Source organism: Oncorhynchus gorbuscha, linkage group LG07, assembly GCF_021184085.1.
Source record: "Oncorhynchus gorbuscha isolate QuinsamMale2020 ecotype Even-year linkage group LG07, OgorEven_v1.0, whole genome shotgun sequence".
Classification (NCBI taxonomy): Eukaryota; Metazoa; Chordata; class Actinopteri; order Salmoniformes; family Salmonidae; genus Oncorhynchus; species Oncorhynchus gorbuscha.
Window position 1 is genome coordinate 61,263,122 of NC_060179.1, and position 25,145 is coordinate 61,288,266.

A 25,145-nucleotide genomic window follows, 5' to 3' on the forward strand; every position below is an offset into this window, starting at 1 on the left:
CTAAACTGCCCTAATATCAGCCCGTAAATGCGATTCGACTCAAATCAGACATGCGCATTGCCACAAATCACAACCAGAGAGAAAGAAGCAAAACGAGAGATTTCGCTCGCCAAAATTGTCCAATATAAACCCAAAGCTTTTCAATGGGTTTATTCTGGACCTACAGTAAACGTGTCGCCTGCCTTCGAGCCTTTTGGACAACGACTCCCATTGTTAGGGTGGAGACATGAGCATCTCGTCATTATAAACTCCTCTCTGTCACGACTCTGTCCACTTCCTGGTGCTCGGTGTTCATTGGCTGTGATTGGTGGAAACAGCAGGCTACATATCATTCGAGAGAACCTACGGAGAGTACCGAACGGAGTTGATCGAATGTAGCTAATCCTAGAAGATAGGGTCTGTTACAAACGCCGAGGTAGGAAAAAGGAGAGAAAGGAATGACGGAGTTTATAGAGCAGGACAAAACTGATATTTTACCTGTCTTGTTCATAACGGAATGAAGAAAAGACCAAGGCACACTAAAATGAGATTAAAACCTTAAACTGAGATTTTTTAAAACGGATTTAACTCTTGGTTAGAATTGAAAGATTTCCAATCGAGCAGGACTGGAAAATAAACATGGATGTCGAAGTAACGATCGCAGTTTTGTGGAATTAAATACATTTTCTCTCATTTCTTTCTTTAAAACTGCACTCGCCGACTAAAGTTTGTTCAGAAACCATCAATTGATGAAAGGTAAAATTATTTTACTTGCTCGTTTGAATGCAAATAAATCTGATTAAAGTTATGTCTAAAATAACAATCGTTTCTAGTTGTCTACCCTTTAAAATATAATTAGAATAAACGTATGTTTCAGTTTTTTCCCCTCCAAATCCATTCTTCAGACAGACGTCATCTTGATTCAAGTTTACATATCGACAATCAACTGCAAAGGTGAGAGTGACGGTCTATATACAGTATGCGCCTGTTTACCACCCTGTCATTCATACATTCAGTGTCGAGTTCTGCTTACATTAGTGGCTAATATGTTTCTCTACTGCAAACAATGTTTTTCTGCTGGTTTGCTTGAATGGTTGCTGCTGTTTGCTGGTAATCACTCGATCTTCCTAATCTCATTTAATCGTTTTACCTTTAAAAAAATGTTTTTTCACCTGACAAGTAATTGAAGTTAGTAGCATTTGTTATGGATTATGTATTGAAAGCGTTTAACCTTTTTTGATCGTTTTTAATATTATTACCTTCCTCACAAACCCCAACACACACATATTCCAGTCATGTGTCTCTCTCCCTGTCTGTCCTACTGTCTGCCGTTGATGCATTCAACCCAGCCCTATTCTACATGTTAATTAGCTGATTCTCTGCAAACCAATACAAATGACCCCCATCACACACAGAGAGAAACATGCACATTCATAGACATTCATGTGACTCAAGCTCCAACGCTCACACAGTCAGAGACACAAGTCTCATAATCAATGTAATTGGATTCATTTAATTTCATTAGTGTAGTGAGACCCAGGATTACACCTGTGTTTGCATGCCTGTGTGTGTGGAAGCAACATAATACTGCCTCAGTCTGTCATGCTGCTGTTAATATGACTTGCTATGCGGTTTGGCAGCCAAGCCATGATATGATAGGTCAGTTTAGACATGTCCTTTAACATGCTGTCCACTGTTGCTGTCTCTGATTTTGCTTGACAAAGGCTTTGAGTCACAGCGGGCTATTTTAAGTCTCACTGTGTGTGTTATTGTGTGTGGCCTTTGAAGTGGACAGTATTTCTTATTTTTGTTCTATGATAATGTCAATGACAGCAACAACTGGCATTGAGGTTATCGCGTGTCAGATACAAACATGCCAGCAGGATATCTGATACTAAATTCTGTTTGAAATAGGGATTCATAATGACTAAATAGAAATGTTTACAGATGCCATTTTTGGCTTTTCCTTGTGTTTGTTCCCTCTTCCATAGAAAAATACTTTAGTTAACCAAACCGTACAACACTATGCACAAGAACGTTAAAAAATGTCTGATTTTTTAAAAACAAAAACACATTTACTTCAAGGACAGTTCAGATGCAAAGTTTGGTAACAGCATGACAGTTTGTGCCGTTTGTGCCGTCAATCTGTTACCACACTTTGTGTCTGCACTGTTCTTCAAGTAAGTGTTTTTGGAGAGAGAATTCCTGACATTTAATCCAAGTAAAAATTAATTGTCTTAGGTCAGTTAGGATCACCACTTTATTTTAAGAATGTGAAATGTCTGAATAATAGTAGAGAGAATGATTTTATTTATTTCTGATTTTATTTATTTCATCACATTCTCAGTGGGTCAGAAGTTTACATACACTCAATTAGTATTTGGTAGCATTGCCTTTAAATTGTTTAACTTGGGTCAAACGTTTTAGGTAGCCTTCCACAAGCTTCCCACAATAAGTTGGGTGAATTTTGGTCCATTTCTCCTGAGCTGTTGTAACTGACTCAGGTTTGTAAGGCCTCCTTGCTCGCACATGCCTTTTCAGTTCTGCCCACACATTTTCTATAGGATTGAGGTCAGGGCTTTGTGATGGCCACTCCAATACCTTGACTTTATTGTCTTTAAGACATTTTGCAACAACTTTGGAAGTATGCTTGGGGTCATTGTCCATTTGGAAGACCCATTTGCGACCAAGGTTTTACTTCCTGACTGATGTCTTGATGTTGCTTCAATATATCCACCTACTTTTCTTCCCTCATGATGCCATCTATTTTGTGAAGTGCACCAGTCCCTCCTGCAGCAAAGCACCCCCACAACATGATGCTGCCACCCCTGTGTTTCATGGAGGGATGATGTTCTTCGGCTTGCAAGCCTCCCCCTTCTTCCTCCAAACATAATGATGGTTATTATGGCCAAACAGTTCTATTTTTGTTTCATCAGACCAGAGGACATTTCTCCAAAAAGTACGAGATTTGTCCCCATATGCAGTTGCAAACTGTAGTCTTTTTTCAATTTTTATGGCGGTTTTGGAACAGTGGCTTCTTCCTTATTGAGTGGCCTTTCATGTTATGTCGATAGACTCATTTTCACTGTGGATATAGATACTTTTGTACCTGTTTCCTCCAGCATTTTCACAAGGTCCTTTGCTGCTCTGTGATTGATTTGCATTTTCGTACATGAATCTCTAGGAGACAGAACGCGTCTCCTTCCTGAGCGGTAGAACGGCTGCGTGGTCCCATGGTGTTTTTACTTGTGTATTATTGTTTGTACAGATGAATGTGGTACCTTCAGGCGTTTGGAAATTGCTCCCAAGGATGAACCAGACTTGTGGAGTTCTACAATTTTTTTTCTGATGTCTTTGCTGATTTCTTTTGCTTTTCCCATGATGTCAAGCAAAGAGGCATTTTCTGGAATTTCTGGAAGCTGTTTAAAGGCACAGTCAACTTAGTGTATGTAAACTTCTGACCAACTGGAATTGGGATACTGTGCATTTTAAGTGAAATAATCTGTCTGTAAACAATTGTTGGAAAACTGACTTGTCATGCACAAAGTAGATGTCCTAACCGACTTGCCAAAACTCTAGTTTGTCAACAAAAAATGTGTGGAGTGGTTAAAAAAACTAGTTTTAATGACTCCAACCGAAGTGTATGTAAACTTCCAACTTCAATTTATGTGGTTGTCCATGGTTCTGATTTCTCTGTGTGTGTGTGTGTGCGCGCGTTCATGGAAGTAGAACAACATGTTGACTCACCATACTTGTAGAGAAATGCCAATGCCATCCTCTCTTTCATGTTGATGAAATGGTTTATCACTGTCATATAGTACACACTGTATGACAGTGTTGTCCTAGGCTACCTAGCTAAAATGCTTGCAAGCTAGCTTAACTTGCATTCATGGGCAACGTTAGCTAGTTAACATTAGCCTTCATCATTTATCTACATATTGAACTTCCATCCTCTTAGGCCAGGGGCACAACAATGTATGACATAGTTGGATCAGAATTGCCATTATAGTCATTGGTCAGTACGGAGAATTAAGTAAAACCCCATGTCCAAATTCCTATCTCCATCCATGGCTAATTTAGGAAAGGGCCAATTTTAGCTAGCTGGCTAGCTTGCCGCCAGAGGACAACAACACAACAATTACATTTTTCTATCAATGACGTTTGCTCCTAATGGGATTTGATAGGAGTGACGCCAAATCCAAGCTGGCTTTTTTTTTTTTTTTTTGGGAGCACCAGGACCATCCACAGTTGAGCTCGCTCAGTGTAGCTCAACGCTGATTGGCAAAACATGTTCTACTTTTTTTTGTCAAGGGCGGTCAGATGCTTGCTGGCTTCCCTTGCTTTTAATGGTACAGGCGGCAACAATGTCATACTCGTTAGGACCAGACCGCATCAGATGGCCTACACGCAGAGAGACAGAGGGGCACTGTTTCACTTGCTCGGATGCTTTGTCCTGTGAGAAACATTCATTCTCTTGCAAATTGAAGGAAAATTATTAAACAGAGAGACAAAATAATGTATTCTTTATTTTTGGGGGGGGTTCAATATTTTTTGGAAGCCTGTCTTTCCTTGGCATCCATGAACACATGCCACTGCTGTCTATACAGTTAGTAGCCTAGGAAGGGGAAACATTGTTTTGACTATCAGAGATTATACAGTTATCCCCCCCCCCCACTCTGGAATCTATTGATTCCATCAGTCTATTCAGTAAACAGTACAACACACCTGACTCATTGTCTCTGCTCTTCCTTTATCAGATGCTCTCATCAACATAAATTACATTATCGACAGCTGTGGTTGATGGTTACAGTATCTCCAATAATGCTCTGGAAAGTATCAGACTGAATGTCTGCACTGTTTATGCACGGTATCATTAATGTGGACATAAAGGATGTGTTTTCTCTCTGTACCCTTTTCTCCAGATGAGTCGTCTGTGGAGGCGTGACGTGCCCCTGTCTGAACGACTAGGTGTTGGAGAGGAATACCCCCTGGGTGGGGCCCCTGGTCCCCCTCCCACCATGGACTCCCCGGGCCCCAACATCTCCTGGTTCCCAGAGACCCCCCTGCTGACCCTGGACCAGCCCACCTTCCTGATGACCCCCGCTGCCCAGGCCGTGTCGGGTTTCTTCGTCTGGACTGCCCTGCTCTTCACCTGTCACCAGGTAATAAAATACACATTACACATGCACACACAGATGCACACTTCCCCACATCTCAAAACACACTCATTCCACTAAAACTGAACACCATTTAGAGTTTCTATTGAATCTCCAAATGGTATGCCCAGGCTCGGGGGTCTAGGTGTTGTCAGTGTGAGGAGCTTATTTAACCAGAGGTTCCACCTGGGGTGATTCTGGAGGAATAGATGCATCTGCTCAGTGCTCAGTCAGAGAGCATAGGTTGCCTAGCAGCAACACAATCCCTGTTTGTTTAACTGAAAAACCCAACACACAACTGCACCCACCTTATGCAAGGTAATCCCTGTCCTACTGTCTGAAATGAGAATGTCTGGTGGCTTCTTTGTTTGGGTAGAGAAAAGGGGGCTAAACTGAAAAGATGCCAAGGATGGTGGGTAGACCATATAATTAGGAATTTGAATGCTAGAATGAACATGAACCTTTTTTATGGCGGTCCAAAGATCAGCCATGTTGGTCAGGGAGTTGGCCAACCAAGGTTTGCCAGTGTTGTGAAAAGATATTGTGTAAAACAATGAATGCGAAGAATTTAGCTGCACGATATGTCTGTTAGCTAGCCAGACTGTTTTAGAGGAATGATTCCATATCTTTTTTTAATAAACTGCCAATATGCCAACATTCCATTCAAACAATCCTGTCAATCCACAGCCATAGCCTGGCTCAAAAAAGTATTGACATTGTATCATACACTGCTCAAAAAAATAAAGGGAACACTAAAATAACACATCCTAGATCTGAATGAATGAAATATTCTTATTAAATACTTTTTTCTTTACATTGTTGAATGTGCTGACAACAAAATCACACAAAAATGATCAATAGTCACACTCAAAATTAAAGTGGAAAACCACACTACAGGCTGATCCAACTTTGATGTAATGTCCTTAAAACAAGTCAAAATGAGGCTCAGTAATGTCTGTGGCCTCCACGTGCCTGTATGACCTCCCTATAATGCTTGGGCATGCTCCTAATGAGGTGGCGGATGGTCTCCTAAGGGATCTCTTCCCAGACCTGGACTAAAGCACCCGCCAACTCCTGGACAGTGTGGTGTAACGTGGCGTTGGTGGATGGCGCGAGACATGATGTCCCATATGTGCTCAATTGGATTCAGGTCTGGGGAACGGGCGGGTCAGTCCATAGCATCAATGCCTTCCTCTTGCAGGAACTGCTGACACACTCCAGCCACATGAGGTCTAGCATTGTCTTGCATTTGGAGGAACCCAGGGCCAACCGCACCAGCATATGGTCTCACAAGGGGTCTGAGGATCTCACCTCGGTACCTAATGGCCGTCAGGCTATCTCTGGCGAGCATATGGAGGGCTGTGCGGCCCCCCCAAAGAAATGCCACATCACACCATGACTGACCCACCGCCAAACCGGTCATGCTGGAGGATGTTGCAGGCAGCAGAACGTTCTCCACGGCATCTCCAGACTCTGTCACGTCTGTCATGTGCTCAGTGTGAACCTGCTTTCATCTGTGAAGAGCACAGGGCGCCAGTGGCAAACTTGCCAATCTCGGTGATCTCTGTCAAATGCCAAACGTCCTGCACGGTGTTGGGCTGTAAGCACAACCCCCACCTGTGGACGTCGGGCCCTCAAACCACCCTCATGGAGTCTATTTCAGCGGACACATGACCGTTTCAGCAGACACATGCACATTTGTGGCCTGCTGGAGGTCATTTTGCAGGGCTCTGGCAGTGCTCCTCCTGCTCCTCCTTGCACAAAGGCGGAGGTAGCGGTCCTGCTGCTGGGTTGTTGCCCTCTTACGGCCTCCACGTCTCCTGATGTACTGGCCTGTCTCCTGGTAGCGCCTCCATGCTCTGGACACTACACTGACAGACACAGCAAACCTTCTTGCCACAGCTCGCATTGATGTGCCATCCTGGATGTGCTGCACTACCTGAGCCACTTGTGTGGGTTGTAGACTCCGTCTCATGCTACCACTAGAGTGAAAGCACCGCCAGCATTCAAAAGTGACCAAAACATCAGCCAGGAAGCATAGGAACTGAGAAGTGGTCTGTGGTCACCACCTGCAGAACCACTCCTTTATTGGGGGTGTCTTGCTAATTGCCTATAACAGCATAACTTTAGACCGTCCCCTCGCCCATACCCGGGCGCGAACCAGGGACCCTCTGCACACATCAACAACAGTCACCCACGAAGCATCGTTACCCATCACTCCACAAAAGCCACGGCCCTTGCAGGGCAAGGGGAACCACTACTTCAAGGTCTCAGAGCAAGTGACGTCACCGATTGAAACACTATTTAGCGCGCACCACTGCTAACTAAGCTAGCGTTTCACATCCGTTACACTTATAATTTCCACCTGTTGTCTATTCCATTTGCACAACAGCATGTGAAATTTATTGTCAATCAGTGTTGCTTCCTAAGTGGACAGTTTGATTTCACAGAAGTGTGATTGACTTGGAGTTACATTGTGTTGTTTAAGTGTTCCCTTTATTTTTTTGAGCAGTGTATAATAGCACTCACAGCTTTCCAAGAAAACAACATTTGAGACATTTATGGTCTGTTTACATATATTTTCGAGGATATTTATACAGAAAATATGTATAAAACCTGTATTTATAATTTTACACTTAGTGTACAAAACATTAGGGACACCTTCCTAATATTGAGTTGCACTCCCTTTTGCCCTCAGAACAGTCGGGGCATGGACTCGACAAGGTGTTGAAATCGTTCCACAGGGGAGCTAGCCCATGTTGACTCCAATGCTTCCCACAGTTTTCAAGTTGGCTGGATGTCCTTTGGGTGGTGGACCATTCTTGATACACACGGGAAAATGTTGAGCGTGAAAAACCCAGCAGCGTTGCAGTTCTTGACACACTCAAACCTGTGCGCCTGGCAACAACTTCCATAATCCGTTCAGAGGCACTTAAATGTTGTCTTACCCATTCACCCTCTGAATGGCACACATACACATAACCTGTCTCCTCCCCTTCATCTAGACTGTGGATTTAACAAGTGACATTCATAAGGGATCATAGCTTTCACCTGGATTCACCTGTGTCATGGAAAGAGCAGGTGTTTCTAGTGTTTTCTACACTGTGTATGATAGTATTTTAGGTTGAATATAATTCCATTACACATTTTCAGATGCATCACATACTTTAGTTTTCCTGCATAAGTAAAAGCAGGAAAAGCATCAACTATGCCACTACTGTCATTCATTCCAATTAGACTCATTTTGAATTTCTACCTGACCAAGATGGCTGCCATTTTGCCCCATTTTGGAAAGTTGGAGGGTTTATGACCTAGTCCCTCTAATTGAATAGGATCTCTGTGGTGTAGGCATCACTGTGTTCTTCTGTGAATTCCCACTGCTCTCACTCCCATTTCTGTCTCCCTCAGAGGCAGGATGTTAATTAGTAACAGGTTTAGAAAGTATGCAATGCTGCTTTTGTGTCTTGTAAAATGGGACAATAGAAATTGATGTAAACATTCAACTCTATCCCCCTCTATTTGCTTCTCTCATTTATATATATAATCTCCTTTCCATCCATCTTTGCTTCTCTCTCGCCCTCTCAGATCTACATGCACCTGCGGTACTACAGTTCTCCTAATGAGCAGAGACACATTGTGCGGATTCTCTTCATCGTGCCCATCTATGCTTTTGACTCCTGGCTCAGCCTCCTCTTCTTCACTAACGAGGAGTACTACGTCTACTTTGACACCGTCCGGGACTGCTACGAGGGTAAGAGACTACACATGAGTTGAACAGAAATGAATGGCTTTACCATGCCGATCAGCTTTGTTGTGATACTTCCTCACCCAGTGAGCCAAACTGGTTGAAAAGATGTCTTTTCAATCAGTTTTGCACCCTGGGCAGGCTGTCTTTGGCCTCCAATGTCCACACATGTGGCTGTTTATCTAATCCACAAGGGTGTGTGTGCGCGTGTGCGTGCGTGTTGTTTACCAGTGTGTGGGAGTCATGGTGCGGCTCCATGGACAGATGGCGAACTGCTGATCTGCCTCTGTGCTGCCGCTTGTTGTTTTGGGGCCTGCCCAGATTTCTGGGTAGGAAGAACCTGTTGCATAGCAACCGTGTTCACTGCACAAGGCAGCCCTAATGATGAGGTCTCACCCAAACATGCTGGTACACACACAGAGAACAGAAGACCGAGTCAGCTATTTATCTGATATGGCTTATGCAATATTCCTACTCACAAGGATGGTGAATATCGCACATTTTATAAAGGCCTAATTACTTGTAAAATACCTTTTAACTTCTAGATAATGGTACTCTGTTATCTATGAATTTGGTCTGTGTGGGCTAGTCTGGTCTAGTGTGTGTAATGTGGTGTCACCCCAGGTCGGTTCTGTTCCTTAATGTCTATGGGTCTGTCTGTCTGTGCATGTGTTAGTAGAGCTGTGCTGCAGAGACAAACGGAGAGTGAGGGTGATGATGAGAGTGAGAAAGCGGGTGAGAGACAGGGTGTGAGTGATGGAGAGAGATGACAGAATAGCTGATGCCAGTGCTTTTGCTGCAGAGAAGGTGTGTTTGGCAAATGGGATCTCACAGCAGCTCTGTTCCCCTGGGTGTACAGGCTAAATATAGAGCTGTACACTGTAACACACACTCCCACACATTCTCATGCAAGTACCATCACTCACTACACAGTCACACACACCCTCACTTAACGTTACAAGTCACCAACATACCCTCCCATATGGTATACACCAACACACTCGCTTACTGGTTCAATTACACACACAACACACACTCTCACAGAACTGCTGAGCAGGGAATGAGAACTTTAGAATCTCCCTTCAGGGGTTAATAGAGAGTATAATGGTGTATCGTGTATTAGTCATACAGTGAGTGCCTCAGGGTTGGACCTTTCCTCATCTCAGTCATACTAGTCACCTTGATGCAATACAGACAGACACATACAGTAGCAGTCAAACGTCTGGACACACCTACTCATTCCAGGGTTTTTCTTTATTTTTACTATATTCTACATTGTAGAATAATAGTGAAGACAACAAAACTATGATATAACACGTATGAAATCAAAGTTTTAAACAAATCAAAATATATTTTATATTTGAGATTCCTCGAAGTAGCCACCCTTTGCCTTGATGACAGCTTTGCACTCTCTTGGCATTCTCTCAACCAGCTTCATGAGCTAGTCAGTTGGAATGCATTTAGATTAACAGGTGTGCCTTGTTAAAAGTTAATTAATGGAATTTCTTTCCATCTTAAATCATTTCAACCAATCAGTTGTGTTGTGACAAGGTAGGGGTGGTATACAGACATTAGCCCTATTTGGTAAAATACCAAGTCCATATTATGGCAAGAACGGCTCAAATAAGCAAAGAGAAACGACGGTCCATCATTACTTTAAGACATGAAGGTCAGACAATACGGATCATTTCAAGAACTATGAAAGTTTCTTCAAGTGCAGTCTCAAAAACTATCAAGCGCTATGATGAAACTGTCTCTCATGAAGACAGCCACAGGAAAGGAAGACCCAGAGTTACCTCTGCTGCAGAGGATAAGTTCATTTAGAGTTACCAGCCTCAGAAATTGTGGCCCAAATAAATGCTTCACAGAGTTCAAGTAACAGACACATCTCAACATCAACTGTTCAGAGGAGACTGCTTGAATCAGGCCTTCATGGTCATATTGCTGCAAAGAAACCACTACTACAAAAGAAGAGAATTGCTTAGCAATGGACATTAGACTGGTGGAAATATGTCCTTTGGTCTGATGAGTCCAAATGAGAGATTTTTGTTACCAACTGCCATGTCTTTGTGAGACTCAGAGTAGGTGAACGGATGATCTCTGCATTTGTGGTTCTCAGAGTTGAAGCATGGAGGAGGTGGTGTGGGGGTGCTTTGCTGGTGACACTGTCTGTGATTTATTTAGAAGTCAAGGCACACTTAACCAGCATGGCTACCACAGCAGTCTGCAGTGATACACCTTCCCATCTGGTTTGGGCTTAGTGGGACATCATTTTTTTTCAACAGGACAATGACCCAACACACCTCCAGGCTGTGTAAGGGCTATTTGACAAAGAAGGAAAGTGATGGAGTGCTGCATCAGATGACCTGGCCTCCACAATCACCTGAACTCAACCCAATTGAGATGGTTTGGGATGAGTTTGACCGCAGAGTAAAGGAAAAACAGCCAACAAGTGCTCAGCACATGTGGGAACTCCTTCAAGGCTGTTGGGAAAGCATTCCAGGTGATGCTGGTTGAGAGAATATTAAGAGTGTGCAAAGCTGTCATCAAGGCAAAGGGTGGCTACTTTGAAGAATCTCAAATATGAAATATATTTTGATTTGTTTAACACTTTTTTTGGATACTACATGATTCCATAGGTGTTATTTTATAGTTTTGATGTCATCACTATTATTCTACAATGTAGAAAAAAGTACAAATAAAGAAAAACCCTAGAATAATGAGTTGGTGTGTCCAAACCTTTGCCTGGTACTGTAGGCCACAGACATGCTATTGGATGCATACTGTAGGATGTCTGTCAAAGGTGAGAATAAAGCACATCCATATGTGTTTATTGTTGTTCCTTAAGAATAAAGCGAGTTTGTGTGGGGGGTATGCGTGCGTGCAAATACACTGTGTGACTATACAGTTTCATAGAGCACCTGGTGTAGTGAGAGTTGGTAATCCCTTCCTGCTTTATTGACCTGACACAGCCCATCAGTCACACTGCAGACACACACACTGCGTAGAACAGAACGTGCACATCCGGAACACAGACTGCAAAGTCACTGCCACCTGCTCTAGTATGACTGGTCTAAAGACATGACATTTATCACTCCCCAAGGAGGGCAGACACTGCTAGTAGTGCCATTGCTAGTAGTGCTGGCAGGCCACTCCGATGATTTATAGCTCAGTGGGTCTGTGCAGTATGCACAGAGATCCTATAAGCTTTAGTATCTTGATTATACTGAACAAAAATATAAACGCAACATGTAAAGTGTTGGTCCCATTTTTCATGAGCTGAAATAAAAGATCCCAGAAATGTCCCATACGCACAAAAAGCTTATTTCTCTCAAATTTTGAGGACCAATGTGTTTACATCCCTGTTAGTGAGCAACTTTCCTTTTCCATGACAATCCATCCACCTGACAGGTGTGGCATATCAAGAAGCTGATTAAACAGCATGATTATTACACAGGTGCTGGGGACAATAAAAGGCCACTTTAAAAAATGTGCAGTTGTCACACAACAAACACAATGCCACAGATGTCTCAAGTTTTGAGGGAGCGTGCAATTGGCGTGCTGACTGTAGGAATGTCCACCAGGGCTGTTGCCAGAAAATGTCATGTTCATTTCTCTACTATAAGCCACGTCCAACTGGCCTCACGCCCCTGCACAGTCATGTGAAATCCATAGATTCGGGCCTAATAAATTTATTTTAATTGACTGATTTCCTTATAGGATCTGTAACTCAGTCAAATTGTTGAAATTGTTGTATGTTGTGTTTTTATAATTTTTTGTTTAGTGTAATTCTATGAGTGTCTGGTCTCATCAAGTAGTTAGAACAACACATCTCCTGTGGACAGGAAGTAGAGGCCTCCCTTGGGTCTGTGACAACTCAGCACGGGAAGTCAACGAGTGGCTGGGTGGTCTGATGTTTGTTGCCTTTTTTCCCATTGCCTTTGATATGACAGTCATTGGCTTATCTTGTCTCTTGGGGTAATGGAAGAGTGCTGGGTTTTAGATCTTTTTCCATGTCCATATTAGGTGGTTAATATACTGTACACAATAAATAGATGTAAAACATATGTCTGAGGAGCTAACTTCTTAAACGGTCCTTTATTGACTGTGTGTGTGTCTCTCCTGTGCAGCGTTTGTCATCTATAACTTCCTGAGCCTGTGTTATGAGTACCTGGGAGGAGAGAGCGCCATCATGGCTGAGATCAGAGGAAAACCTATCGAGTGAGTCTCTTCTTCCACTCTCTGTGTGTGTGTGTTCAACATGTATTTAACAAGCGTTTTCCTGCGTCCCCAGGTCCAGTTGTATGTATGGTACGTGCTGTCTCTGGGGGAGGAGTTACTCCATTGGGTTCCTGCGGTTCTGTAAGCAGGCCACGCTACAGTTCTGTGTGATCAAACCCCTCATGGCTGTGGTCACAGTCATCCTGCAGGCCTTTGGAAAGTACCGTGATGGAGACTTCAAGTAAGCCACTGCTTCTTATTATGCAATTGTTGAATATCTCATACAATAAAATGTTATAAGATGTATACATCTATTTTATATTAAAAGACTTTGATTACCAAAAAGATGCGGTGCTTCTGTGTAGATGGTTGCAAATCCAGTGATACAGATTTGTCCTAATGTTGGTTTACTCTTAAATCTAATCAACAGTCTTGTCCCTGTCTGTCCTCCTAGTGTGAACAGTGGGTACTTGTATGTGTCCATCGTCTACAACATCTCAGTCAGCCTGTCTCTCTACGCCCTCTTCCTCTTCTATTTCTCCACCCGGGATCTGCTCAGCCCCTACAGACCCTTGCTCAAATTCTTCATGGTCAAATCTGTCATATTCCTCTCTTTCTGGCAGGGTGAGAAGCACAAATAAACACACACACACACACACACACTAAAACATCTAAATACAGATATACATGTTTAGGTCATTGAAGCACTGTAGGCAATTTGAATATGAGTAATGTCATTCATATCATATTACTTGCCAAGTCAATATCATTATACTATAGTACTGTAGTCATTCTCCACATATGTTTATTTACCATCAGGCATGTTGCTGGCCATCCTAGAGAAGTGTGGGGCCATCCCCAAAATCAACTCACCCGAGGTGTCAGTGGGAGAGGGAACGGTTGCCGCCGGTTACCAGAACTTCATCGTCTGCATCGAGATGTTCTTTGCCTCCCTGGCCCTGCGTCATGCCTTCACATACAAGGTCTACATGGACAAGAGGCTGGACTCTCTCTCTCAGGGTAAGGAGACTGAGTTTTAGCTGTATTATATACTGTGGTGACAAATGAATACAAATATTTCATTGAACCTTTATTTAACTGAACCTACTCGACATTGGTCCAGCTCATGGTACTCATATGGTATAGTATCTTTGCAGAACTTCTCTAGATAATATGATCACGTCTTCTCTTTTCACTGACTCATACTCCCTTTCCCTCTATTCCCTTGTCAACATACATTTCCCACTTTGTCCTCCTCCTCGCCGTAACCCTGTACTTCCTATGTTGTGGCACTTTTTCAAATCTTTGTTTCCTTTATCTCCTCCCATTCATCTTTGGTTTTGGAATACCTCCTTTTCCTCGTTCTTTAAAAAAAAACTCCCTCCTTGGTTCATTGGTCATCCCTCTTCGTATTCTCTGGGTCATTTTGTCTGTCTTCCTTCCATATCCTTGTCCCTTTTGTCTTTCTCTTTCCCCATGCTGCGTTATCAAGGCCCAGTTCCTATATATGGAGAGTATGGTAGGTCTACCACTGATTTGTTTCTTCACCATTTTTATGGTTCTTTCTACTTTTTACAATCCTATGTTCAATGTTGTGCTCCTTTTGTCTTTGAATGAAATGTTGCTTTCTGTGAAACCAGTGGTTGTTATTGTTGCTGTTTTTACATTCACTGTAGCAAGCTTACAAAGGTGATTTTCCACTGTTTAGGTTTCACATTATTCACAATTACTACACAACTCTTACTTGACCTTTTAAAAATATTTTATATATTGTCTTTTCCTCCACCCCCCTTCTCCCAGGTCGCTGTGCCCCCATGAAGAGCATCTCCAGCAGCCTGAAGGAGACAATGAACCCTGGAGACATGGTCCAGGATGCTATCCATAACTTCTCCCCGGCCTACCAGCAGTACACCCAGCAGTCCACCCTGGAACAGGGTCACTCTGCCCCACCTGTGTCCCGCACACACAGCACCATCAGCACCCGCGACAATGAGAAGACTCTGCTGCTCAGCTCGGACGATGAGTTCTAAGTTAACACTCACCAATCCCAGCCAATCACCTCTTTACTGACTGTTGCGGTAAGGTACTACCCTGGTCTTCCTCATGTAGTACATGTCTTATGGAGGATTGGCAGGGGATGTAAGGTGGGTTAGGGGTTGGTACGTCAATACAGGACCATGTGACTTAGCCTAGTCCATTTTAATATGCTCTACTATACACATACTATTTGCACAAAATCAGGACTATAAAGGAACTATTGATAGAGCACACACTTAGTGGGAACATGCTGAGGTACATTTTGATTGAAACCATTGTCTAGAAAAAAACCTTTATAGGAATTTGAGGATTTTCTGAGACAGAATTGTACACTTATTAGAGATTTTATTTGTGGTTTGGATAAAATGGATTGTATGGTTAAAAAGTTTGTGTGCTTATTAGCTAACATCCCCTGAAGAAGACGGCCCATACCAGATTGATATTAGAGTACTCTAGCAATGTGTGGCTTATTGGTTTTTAGTTTTAAGACCAGGCCATTCTCAGATCTCTGTGGTGGCCATGTTTACAGTGGGTTTTAAATGGACGGTGTGAGGGGGTGGTTTAGGGCAGAAGCAGCTCTGTGGACTGGAGAATGGTGGTGTTGTCATTGATTCACTAGGGACAGGGGATGTGAGGGGAGGGCAGGGATAGTGGTTGGTTGGACAGCACTTGATCAGATTACAGATGAAGAGAGACCTGTTCCAGTGTATAGCAGACAGGCAGGGTGAGGGCAATCGAGCAGCGTGGTAGTCTGGATTATACTGTTGTAATTGGGGCATTATTCGTATGGTGAGGATTAGGCCATGCTCTAATCCAGCAAGGCTCATTCTGCCAACCGACCTCTCCTGGCCTCTAATGTATGTTAGGAAAAACGCCTTTAGTGATATCTGTGCGATCAGAGTATGTAGACACCGCAGGAATATAGGTAAATGCTATTTTTAAATACTTACAATTCCAGTTAGACAATCTCAGGCAAAAAAGTGTAACTGGATGCAAAAACAACAACAAAAGATTCAGCTTTGTAATGAAGTGTGGGTCAATTTTAGACTCACTTTTAGTGTCGTATAAAAGTTTCCATTACACAGAAGTGGACGTTAAGTGCTTACAGAGAAAAGGTATTGCGTTATACATAGTTTAGCTTTGAGGTTATTGTAGTGAGTCATACGGACAGGCTGCCATTATACAGTAAAGTCATAGTGAGTCACTGCTGCTCCAAGCACAATCCTGCCACCAGAGAGCAGCAAGGAGTCTTATATTTGGTCAATTTATAGACACACACACCCTTATCTATCAAACACAGACCGATCATGGTCACACATTATGTTTGTAGCCTACACATTCTGTCTGCTAGAGAAAGGAATGCTTTATCTTAGTGGAGTCCCAGCCTCAGTCTATGCTGACCCCTCCCTCAACTTATACTGTGTGTGAGAGAGCTAGGCCCTATACATGTAGGCAAGACATTATCCAGAGTGGCTAGTAACTATTCGGGGTGTCAATATTTCCCATTAAAGTATAGTCAGAATGTCTGCGTTATTTATATTGTTCTGGCCAGTATGTACCGTGTTATGGAACTACACTTATTATGGTTTGTCTACTGTAGCATTCTGTTGAATCCTTTGCCATGTTGAATAAATTATGAGGGTTTGGCCTCATCCCCAAACATTTCCAGTTTCTGGTACAAAGAGAAAGTCACCACAAGACCATTTCATTCTCCAGTTCTTCTTTTTCTGATATCTTCTCTCTCTGCGCTCTCTTTATCTAGGCCTAGGGTGTATTTTGAGATGTATAAGACTATTATTGCTAGACATAAGATGATGTACATACAGTTTGAAATGATATACTGGAGAAATATTTAGTGATGTTGATGTAATAATGTCAATGATGTAAAACTCTGATTTAAAAAGGCTTAGTTTTGTACTGTCGCTCCATAAACCATTTAGAAAATGTTTTTGATGACTGCTTTCTTTTGTCTAGTTCTTTTGTATTTTGTCAAAGCTGCTGATATGCTCCTATTTGTAGTCTAAATGAAACAAAATAAAGATATTTAGTCTTGTCATATTATTCTATTTCATATTAAATGTAGGCTTTTTAGAACCTGGTTGACTTTTAGATGTCATGATTATCTTAAATATAGTTCCAAATCACACGGGTAACGGTAGGATACCTCTCATTGGGAAGATTTACTCATGTCTGCAAAGTTTTGCATGTTTGCTATTATTCTCTTTTTTGCAAGTACATTTTACATAAAAGTTTACTGTACAGTACATATTGCTCATTTTAACCTCCCTACTCATCAGTATTTCTAGTTCCCTAAAGAAAAAACCTATCCCTGCTAATGTACACACATACACTTCTCCTTTCTGCTTCCCTCTCATACATTGTAGCCTGACAGTTCGGAAGAACTGGCCAAAACAACATGATCAAAAACTACAGTGCATTCAGAAAGTATTCAGACCCCTTGACCTTTTCCACATTTTGTTACATTACAACATTAATCTAAAATGAATTCAATTGATGTCCTCATCAATCGGCACACAATACCCCATAATGACAAAGCAAAAACAGGTTTTTAGGAATGTTTGTTAATTTATTTCAAATATTACATTTACATAAGTTTCAGACTCTTTAATCAGTACTTTGTTGAAGCACCTTTGGCAGCGATTACAGCCTCTAGTCTTCTTGGGTATGACGCTACAAGCTTGGCACCTGTATTTGGGGAGTTTCTCCCATTCTTCTCTGCAGATCCTCTGAGGCTCTGTTAGGCTGGATAGGGAGCATCGCTGCACAGCTATTTTGAGGTCTCTCCAGAGATGTTCTATCGGGCTCTGGCTGGGCCAATCAAAGACATTCAGAGACTTGTCCCGAAGCCACTTCTGCGTTGTCTTGGCTGTGTCCTTAGGGTCGTTGTTCTGTTGGAAGGTGAACCTTCGCCCCAGTCTGAGGTCCTGAGCACTCTGGAGCAGGTTTTTATCAAGGATCTCTCTGTACTTAGCTCCATTCATCTTTCCCTCAATCCGGACTAGTCTCCCAGTCCCTGATGCTGAAAAACAGCCCAATAGCATGATGCTACCACCACCATGCTTCACCTAAAATGGCGTAGCAGTGCAGATGTTGTTTGTCGATCTCCCGTGTACATTTTATTCCCTGTCTTTTTTGTGAAATATCTCTTTTTCCATGTTTTAAATTAAATATACCTTCCGGCAACCTGCCTCACCCAATGTGATACACCCATTGCACACACTGTATATAGACTTTTTCTATTGTGTTATTGACTGTACGTTTGTTTATTCCATGTGGAACTCTGTGTTTGTGTAGCACTGCTTTGCTTGATCTTGGCCAGGTCACAGTTGTAAATGAGAACTTGTTCTCGACTGGCCTACCTGCTTAAATAAAGGTGAATAAAAAAAAAATAGTGATGGTGCCAGGTTTCCTCTAGACATGACGCTTGGAATTCAGGCCAGTTAAATCTTGGTTTCATCAGAACAGATCATCGTTTCTCATGGTCAGAGTGCTTTTTGGCAAACCCCAAGTGGGCTGTCATGTGCTTTTCGCTGAGGAGTGGCTTCTGTCAGGCAACTCTACCATATAGGCCTGATTGGTGGTGTTGCAGAGATGGTTGTCTTTCTGGAAGGTTCTCCCATCTCCACAGAGGAACTCTGGAGCCCCAGAGTAGGCACGTATGAAACTCAGTGAACACCAGCCCCAGAGTGACCACCAGGCCCTTCTCCCCCAATGGCTCAGTTTGGCTGGGTGGCCAGCTCTAGGAAGAGTTGGTGGTTCCAAACTTCTTCCATTTAAGAATGATCGAGGTCACTGTGTTCTTGGGGACCTTCAATGCTGCAGAAATGTTTTGGTATCCTTCCCCAGATCTGTGCCTCGACACAATCCTATCTCAGAGCTCTACGGACAATTCCTTCGACCTCATGCCTTGGTTTTTGCTGACATGCACTGTCAAATGTGGGACCTTATATATACAGTTGTGTGCCTTTCCAAATGTCCAGTCAATTGAATTTACAACAGGTGGACTCCCCAAGTTGCAGAAACATCAAGGATGATCAATGGAAACAGGATGCACCTGAGCTCTTTTTGCGCTTTGATTATTGGGTATTGTGTGTAGATTGAGGACAAATATTTAATCCATTTTAGAAGGCTGTAACATAAGTAGGAAAAAATCAAGGGGTCTGAATACTTTCCAAATGCACTGTATACAGTATAAATGATAAATCACACCATTTTATGTACAATATATACAACATTTATTTCAATTATTAATATATAAAATAGACAATGTACTTAATTTTCACCATAGAAAAAATACATGTAATAAATACAAAGACCATTTTTGTTTTGCGGTATAACAAAACATCCAGCACAATTTGACAATAATCTTAGATGAGACATTAGATATTACTGAGGATAAATGCTATGCGACATTGATATTGAGCAGATAGCTAAATATATCTTACAGAAGTAATCAACACAATGTCACTATTGACAATTTAAATCATATTGCTATTACTTTCCAAACATTAAGTCAACCCCAGTCTAATAAGAGTCAGCGGGGGTTTATTGATAAATCATGGATGTTACAAGGTTTTCAATTGAATTAAGCACCACCTCATATCGGTCCTCTTCTCCTTCCTCATTCACCTCCCAAATCCTCTTCTACCACCACGTCTTTCCTTCATATCCTGATATCCCTTTCATCTCTGCCTCATTCTTTTATTCCTTTATCATTCTTTTCCTTCGTTCTTTCTCCTTACAGTGTTACTCTCCCTCTCGAGCCATTTCAGAAAACAAACGTGAAATAAAATGTATCATAAATAACAATACGTATCATCACCTTGGTACTTGATAGAAAAATAATATCCCTACAACAAGCCACTCGACTCACTATGAAATTAGTACAAATATGGTGTACACGCATACTAAAATCATCTTACAGCAACATGACCATCGGCTTTTAGCATATCTAAACAGCTCATTACGACAGTTAAACATTACACAAATAATCGTCACACACTCAGTACAACAATTAGACGTGAGAATTTCCCCAAACTAGTCATACGCAGGTATTTGAAACATACATTACACCACAGCACTCATTAGCTTTTGTAATATCTATTCTTTAAATACAAATAAAATAGAATACCTCTGAATAAATGTTCGCTCAAACATTTGTCTCTTGTATAAACATTACAAAATAATATAAAGGAATGTATCAATAGATTTTTGCATTGACATAGTATTCTACGAGATGTGGATTTTTCAACTGTTTCCAGCAATAACCAACTACAACCAAAGCCGTTTATAACAAACCAAAATGTGCACTGTGCAGTTGAAATACACCCATGTAGCCACTACAAACGGCAACACAGTGAAGCACAATAGTATCGACACACAAGAGTACAGATGAACAACACTCCAAGACATGTACAGATGTCAATTGTGATGCCGTTTAAAACGTAAAGCTTGCATTGGAAGAAGCTGCGGAAGAGTCTGATTAACCCAGACATTGTGTAGCGGGGCTAGATGCCATGCTAGAAGGCAGAGCGCTAGCCGGCTCAGCCTGTTGAGTAGCAGTATCAGAGAGCACCAGCAGCAAGACTGGCTTTGTCGAGGGGTGTTGTCTTATGTCCCTGTTTTGCACGCCTGTCGTGCCTCAGCCGGACTCGTCAGCAGTCATCTTTTCTCAACTGCACATCTGTATGAGTCTGTATGTGTAATGGCTGGGTTTAGAGTGAGTATTTGTCACTGACTGAACACCTTACTTGTGTGTGTGTGACAGGGTTTCCGTTAGCCGGTAATAGCCGGCTTTTGGCCGATAACTAAAATTGCCGCTGGCCTATTGTCCTGGGGAAGGAAAATCGCATTGTGAAAATGCATTTTAGCCTATTTATTGATTATAATACCAGTCGATGTAGCGCAAGATCTGCTTCTACAGCTCATCAAACAGCTTGTTTGTTGCTGCTGGACTGAAACGTGCTACTATAAGCCCAATCACTGCACAACAATTATATATGCAATCTTGTGTTAAAAACAGTTGATGGTCATGATTAAAAAGAGCTACTATTTTTTATTTATCAACTGTTAATTGAAGCGCACTTCCCATTCGCCATTCAAGTGCATAGGCAACTAGGCAGGCTTCAGCTAGTCAACCCACCAATTTGCAATGAGCAGGAGGCAGTATGTATTTTGAAAATATATACTTAATTGTTTGAAACCGGAACATTTAACTACACATTATGAGGCATGTCTTACCTTGCTTCAAAGTAGCCTAGCCAAAATCCAACCAAACGCGCAGGCAATTATTTTCTAGACTTCCATATTCTATTGAAACCAGTAGCCTATTTCTCATGTTCTACTGGTTTTCAGATCATCCTTCTTTCATTGTCCAGTAGCCGAAAGGCACAATTCTTGTCATATAAGCAGCCCATGCTAGTTGTTGCACCTTTAGAGGTCCACTCTTTCTAAATTTCTAACAGATATTTTCAACTCAGTCTCATGAAACCGCTCGCATGTGTGGTGTGATTTGACAACTATTTTTTCCTAACAATTGTATTATGGAACGAACATGCGCACATAGCCTACTGCCTTGTGTGGAATTTCTGTGCTTATAATGTGAAGAAATTTGCTTATGAACATTTTAAGCTAAACTTTCAGATCTGTTGCATGAGCCTCATTGCTTTAAAAATTGGCATATAAACTAGGCCTACTGGTTATATGAATTTGGGATCTATCGTCCCACAACTGTCCCAGTCTGTTTGGAATGGGCTATGTTGGAATAGGCTAGATTGACATAGGCTATGTTCATTACTCATCTTGTTGGCTGAGGAAAAGTAAATGTGGACAGTTATTCTAACATCTTCAAATTGCGCATCGGAATTCGGTAAGAAGAATTCACATCGTTGCACCCTTGAGTTCCATGTCCTGTTAAGAAGAACAACCATAATCGAAATGTGATTTGTCATTCTGAGCACCGTGGGTGGACGCCCTAATCAGGTTACACACCCAATACATATGAGTTCGGTAAACATCTTAAATGTCCGGGAAATTAAAACACTGCCGTTCAAAGGTCTGGCGTCACATTTTCCTAACGGAAACCCTGGTGTGCGAGTGTATGTGTATCATCCTAAGCGCGTGAGTTTCATAAGTGCCTATTTGTCTGTGTTCCTCCAATCCTCCTGCGCTCTCCATGTGTCTGCCTGTGTGTGTGTGTCTATATGAGAGTATGTGCGTGCATGAGTCCCTCCCCAGCCCGAACGGTTCCTCCTAGGAGCCCCCCTGCTCTCTTTGGACGTGGGCCTGTGGCGGGGTCTTCACTATGGTAATGACCGAGGCTGTGTTCAGGCGTGGGGCCGTAGCCAGGATGTTACCTCCTCCAGACTCTAACCCACGGGCGAACCTCTGCAGGGCAGCCAGCCTGGCCCCCAGGCCCTCCAGCTCTCTCCTCATCCCAGCGTTCTCCACACCCAGCCTCTCCACCTCCCTCTGGAGCTCCTTTTTCTGCTGCTCCAGGGCCTCACGCTGGGACACGCGCTTCACCCGGCAGCTGGCTGCGTAGCCACGGTTCTTTAGGGTGCGCCGGCGCTGCTTGAGCTTCTGGACCTCCTCGCGGGATAGACCCCGTAGGTGGAGGTTGAGCTCCCGTACAGACAAGGACATGAGCTCGCTGTCCGACAACACCGGAACATTCTCACCACACTCCCGCTTCACCTGGAGAGGGATGGAGAGTTTGACCATTTTCTTTGCAAAGTATGTGTAAAATTTCAAATTGAATAAACTCCCAACTTAAATGTTTTGTAATTCTACCTTCAGGGCTTTGCTGCTTCTTTCTGACGTCATGGTCTGGCTTTAGCCTCTGTCTCCGACACCAGTAAACACTGATTTTACAGACGATCTACAAGAAAGGGAGAGAGAGAGAAAGGCCATTCAATTAAGTTGAAGCACTTGAGAAATATTATTTCCCCTATATACTGCTTGGTATAGTAGGATATAAAGATATCTTGGACTGAAGATTTTCTTTTGGAAAAAAAAAAAAAAAAAAAAAAACATGCCACAATTTTAGAAAGTTGAAGATTTCTCCCAGCTGCAATCGTGAAGGGAAGTTAGGCCTATCATGTGCCCATCCCACATTGCTTAAAGCAGGCGTTCCCCTCAAACACTAGTAACCACTTCTTCCTAACACTCATAGCAGAACTGGCCTCGCCAAAACATTGGTAATAATAAAGTAAGAACCTAATGGATTGGACATAGTGCTTTTCCAAATGCTCAAAGCAAGGTTTATTGGAGGCTGGCTTGGTTGTACTCTTGCATGTGAAACTCGGATTTCTGAGGATATTTTTAAACATTCTAATATCTTATCTATTCATGACAAATGGCATCCGTGTTTTGAGTGTTACTTTTTCAGTTATTCTCTTGTCTTTGATGTAAGCTATCCTCACCATGTTGTCATAATCACTCACAACCTTACATTGTCTAGTCTAAACCTGATAATAATGATTGTTCTAAACCTAAAGAAAGACTGAGTTTGCTTTCGGTGGATCCTTGACCTTACCGTTTTCTGAAATGCGTGGGAAGTGACTGTATACTCAACGACTGTCCTACCACGAGGCGCCGTTGTAAACCGATATGACCATTTCATAAAGTCATAGTGATTCAGCAATAAGCTGTGCACCGCTAGTGTCTTACGCGCGACTACAATCACTCTCTTACATGCAGTTTGTTAAAAAAACTCCATTAAATATTTAACATACATGTTTCCTCAAATTCTCAATTTAAAGCAGTATTTTGTGCCTAATAATAGTGTTGTAACACAACACAGTGCTGACGTTAGATCTCGACCAAATGACGTTTCAATACATAATTAAAACTAGCTGAGAAGCAGAAACACAAAGCTATATTTACCGTTCAAAATATATTGTTGTTTCATAAACCGACTTTTGTTATTACCGGAATTAAAGATGCCTGCCTACCTAAACATTTAATTCTCAATAACAATCCACCCATTTCCTTATACGGAAGGGAGCTGGCGAGCTAGGTGCGCCATGCTACGCTAACTCGATGCGATAGTAAACACACGGCCATTGCAAGTGCGCAGGTGGCCACCCATTTCTTTTAGCAACGTTGAAAACGTTAATTTTATGAGAACCTACACAATTTAAAACAGAACACCAAATATCGAGTATAATACTTGACACGGATCTAAGATATGTAAATAGTGAATGTGGTCGTGTCTTTGTTGCCAAATTGTAACAATTTCGCAAGGCTAACTAAACAACATGCTAACGTTAGCTAGTACTCTAGCTAGCACATTAGCCAGCAACATGGATTAGCCAATGCTAGGTGGCTAACCAGAAAAGCAAACAGCTGCCTACTTACTTGTCCTTGGCTATGTCGTTGGAGAGTACCAGCTGCCAGTCCTTCAGTTGTCAACACAATTGTATAAACAAATGCTTTTAAAACACGGAGAAACGTCAAATACTGTGTTCAAGTCGAAGCGAGTCAAGCGACAAAATGTCAGTTCGCCTTTCCCGGAATTACTCTGTTCTGTGGGGTTGGATTCTTTCATTCACAAAAAACACCGTTACAATGACGTGAACACTAAAGAATGAGGGTGGATCCGCCCGCCCCCAGCGTACGAGATGGAAGGATGTAAACAATAAGGATTCCCTGCGTCCCAAACTTTTCCATGATGAAGACCTGCCTCTCCTTTCCTATCCTTATTGATGTTGAAAGGCACTGCATGGAAAAGGAAAATAGATTAGGGAAGAATGACATTCCAAAGGAATAGTTAGCTGCATTTGCTTCTTGCTCACTCAGTGAATGTTAGTGAAAATGACTTTCATGTTTATAAAAGTTAAATAAAAAGCAACAACCTGAAATTCCAATAATGCTTATAGAAAGGGGAGATGCTGACTCCTTACGAATAGATTGCATTTGGAAATCAAAAATGTTGAGGCTGTTCTTATAGTGGATTACTAGCCCAAAGACCACAATTTCTAATA

General features: G+C 42.2%; 2 protein-coding genes across 5 annotated transcripts; one reads left to right on the plus strand and one right to left on the minus strand.

Moving 5' to 3' along the window:
• The first annotated feature begins 331 nt into the window (after window positions 1–331).
• Window positions 332–17,194, plus strand: LOC124040159 (transmembrane protein 184B-like). 4 transcript variants are annotated; one of them, XM_046357065.1, is made up of 10 exons: window positions 333–735; window positions 857–933; window positions 4,902–5,141; window positions 8,721–8,886; window positions 13,011–13,101; window positions 13,175–13,342; window positions 13,556–13,725; window positions 13,921–14,121; window positions 14,594–14,620; window positions 14,902–17,194. In XM_046357065.1, the coding sequence occupies exons 3-10, from the start codon at window positions 4,902–4,904 to the stop codon at window positions 15,129–15,131; spliced, it is 1,293 nt and encodes a 430-aa protein (XP_046213021.1). In that variant the 5' UTR covers window positions 333–735; window positions 857–933; the 3' UTR covers window positions 15,132–17,194. The 4 variants fall into 4 exon arrangements, with proteins under 4 accessions (XP_046213023.1, XP_046213021.1, XP_046213022.1 ...); XM_046357066.1 differs by having other exon boundaries at window positions 885–933; XM_046357067.1 differs by lacking the exon at window positions 857–933 and having other exon boundaries at window positions 332–735.
• Window positions 17,195–19,377: 2,183 nt separating this feature from the next.
• LOC124040160 (transcription factor MafF-like) lies at window positions 19,378–24,778 on the minus strand. The gene is made up of 3 exons (XM_046357069.1): window positions 24,520–24,778; window positions 22,951–23,038; window positions 19,378–22,854 (listed from the first exon to the last, which is right to left on the minus strand). Exons 2-3 carry the CDS (start codon window positions 22,981–22,983, stop codon window positions 22,411–22,413), a joined length of 477 nt encoding a protein of 158 aa, XP_046213025.1. The 5' UTR covers window positions 22,984–23,038; window positions 24,520–24,778; the 3' UTR covers window positions 19,378–22,410.
• Between the last annotated feature and the right edge of the window lie 367 nt (window positions 24,779–25,145).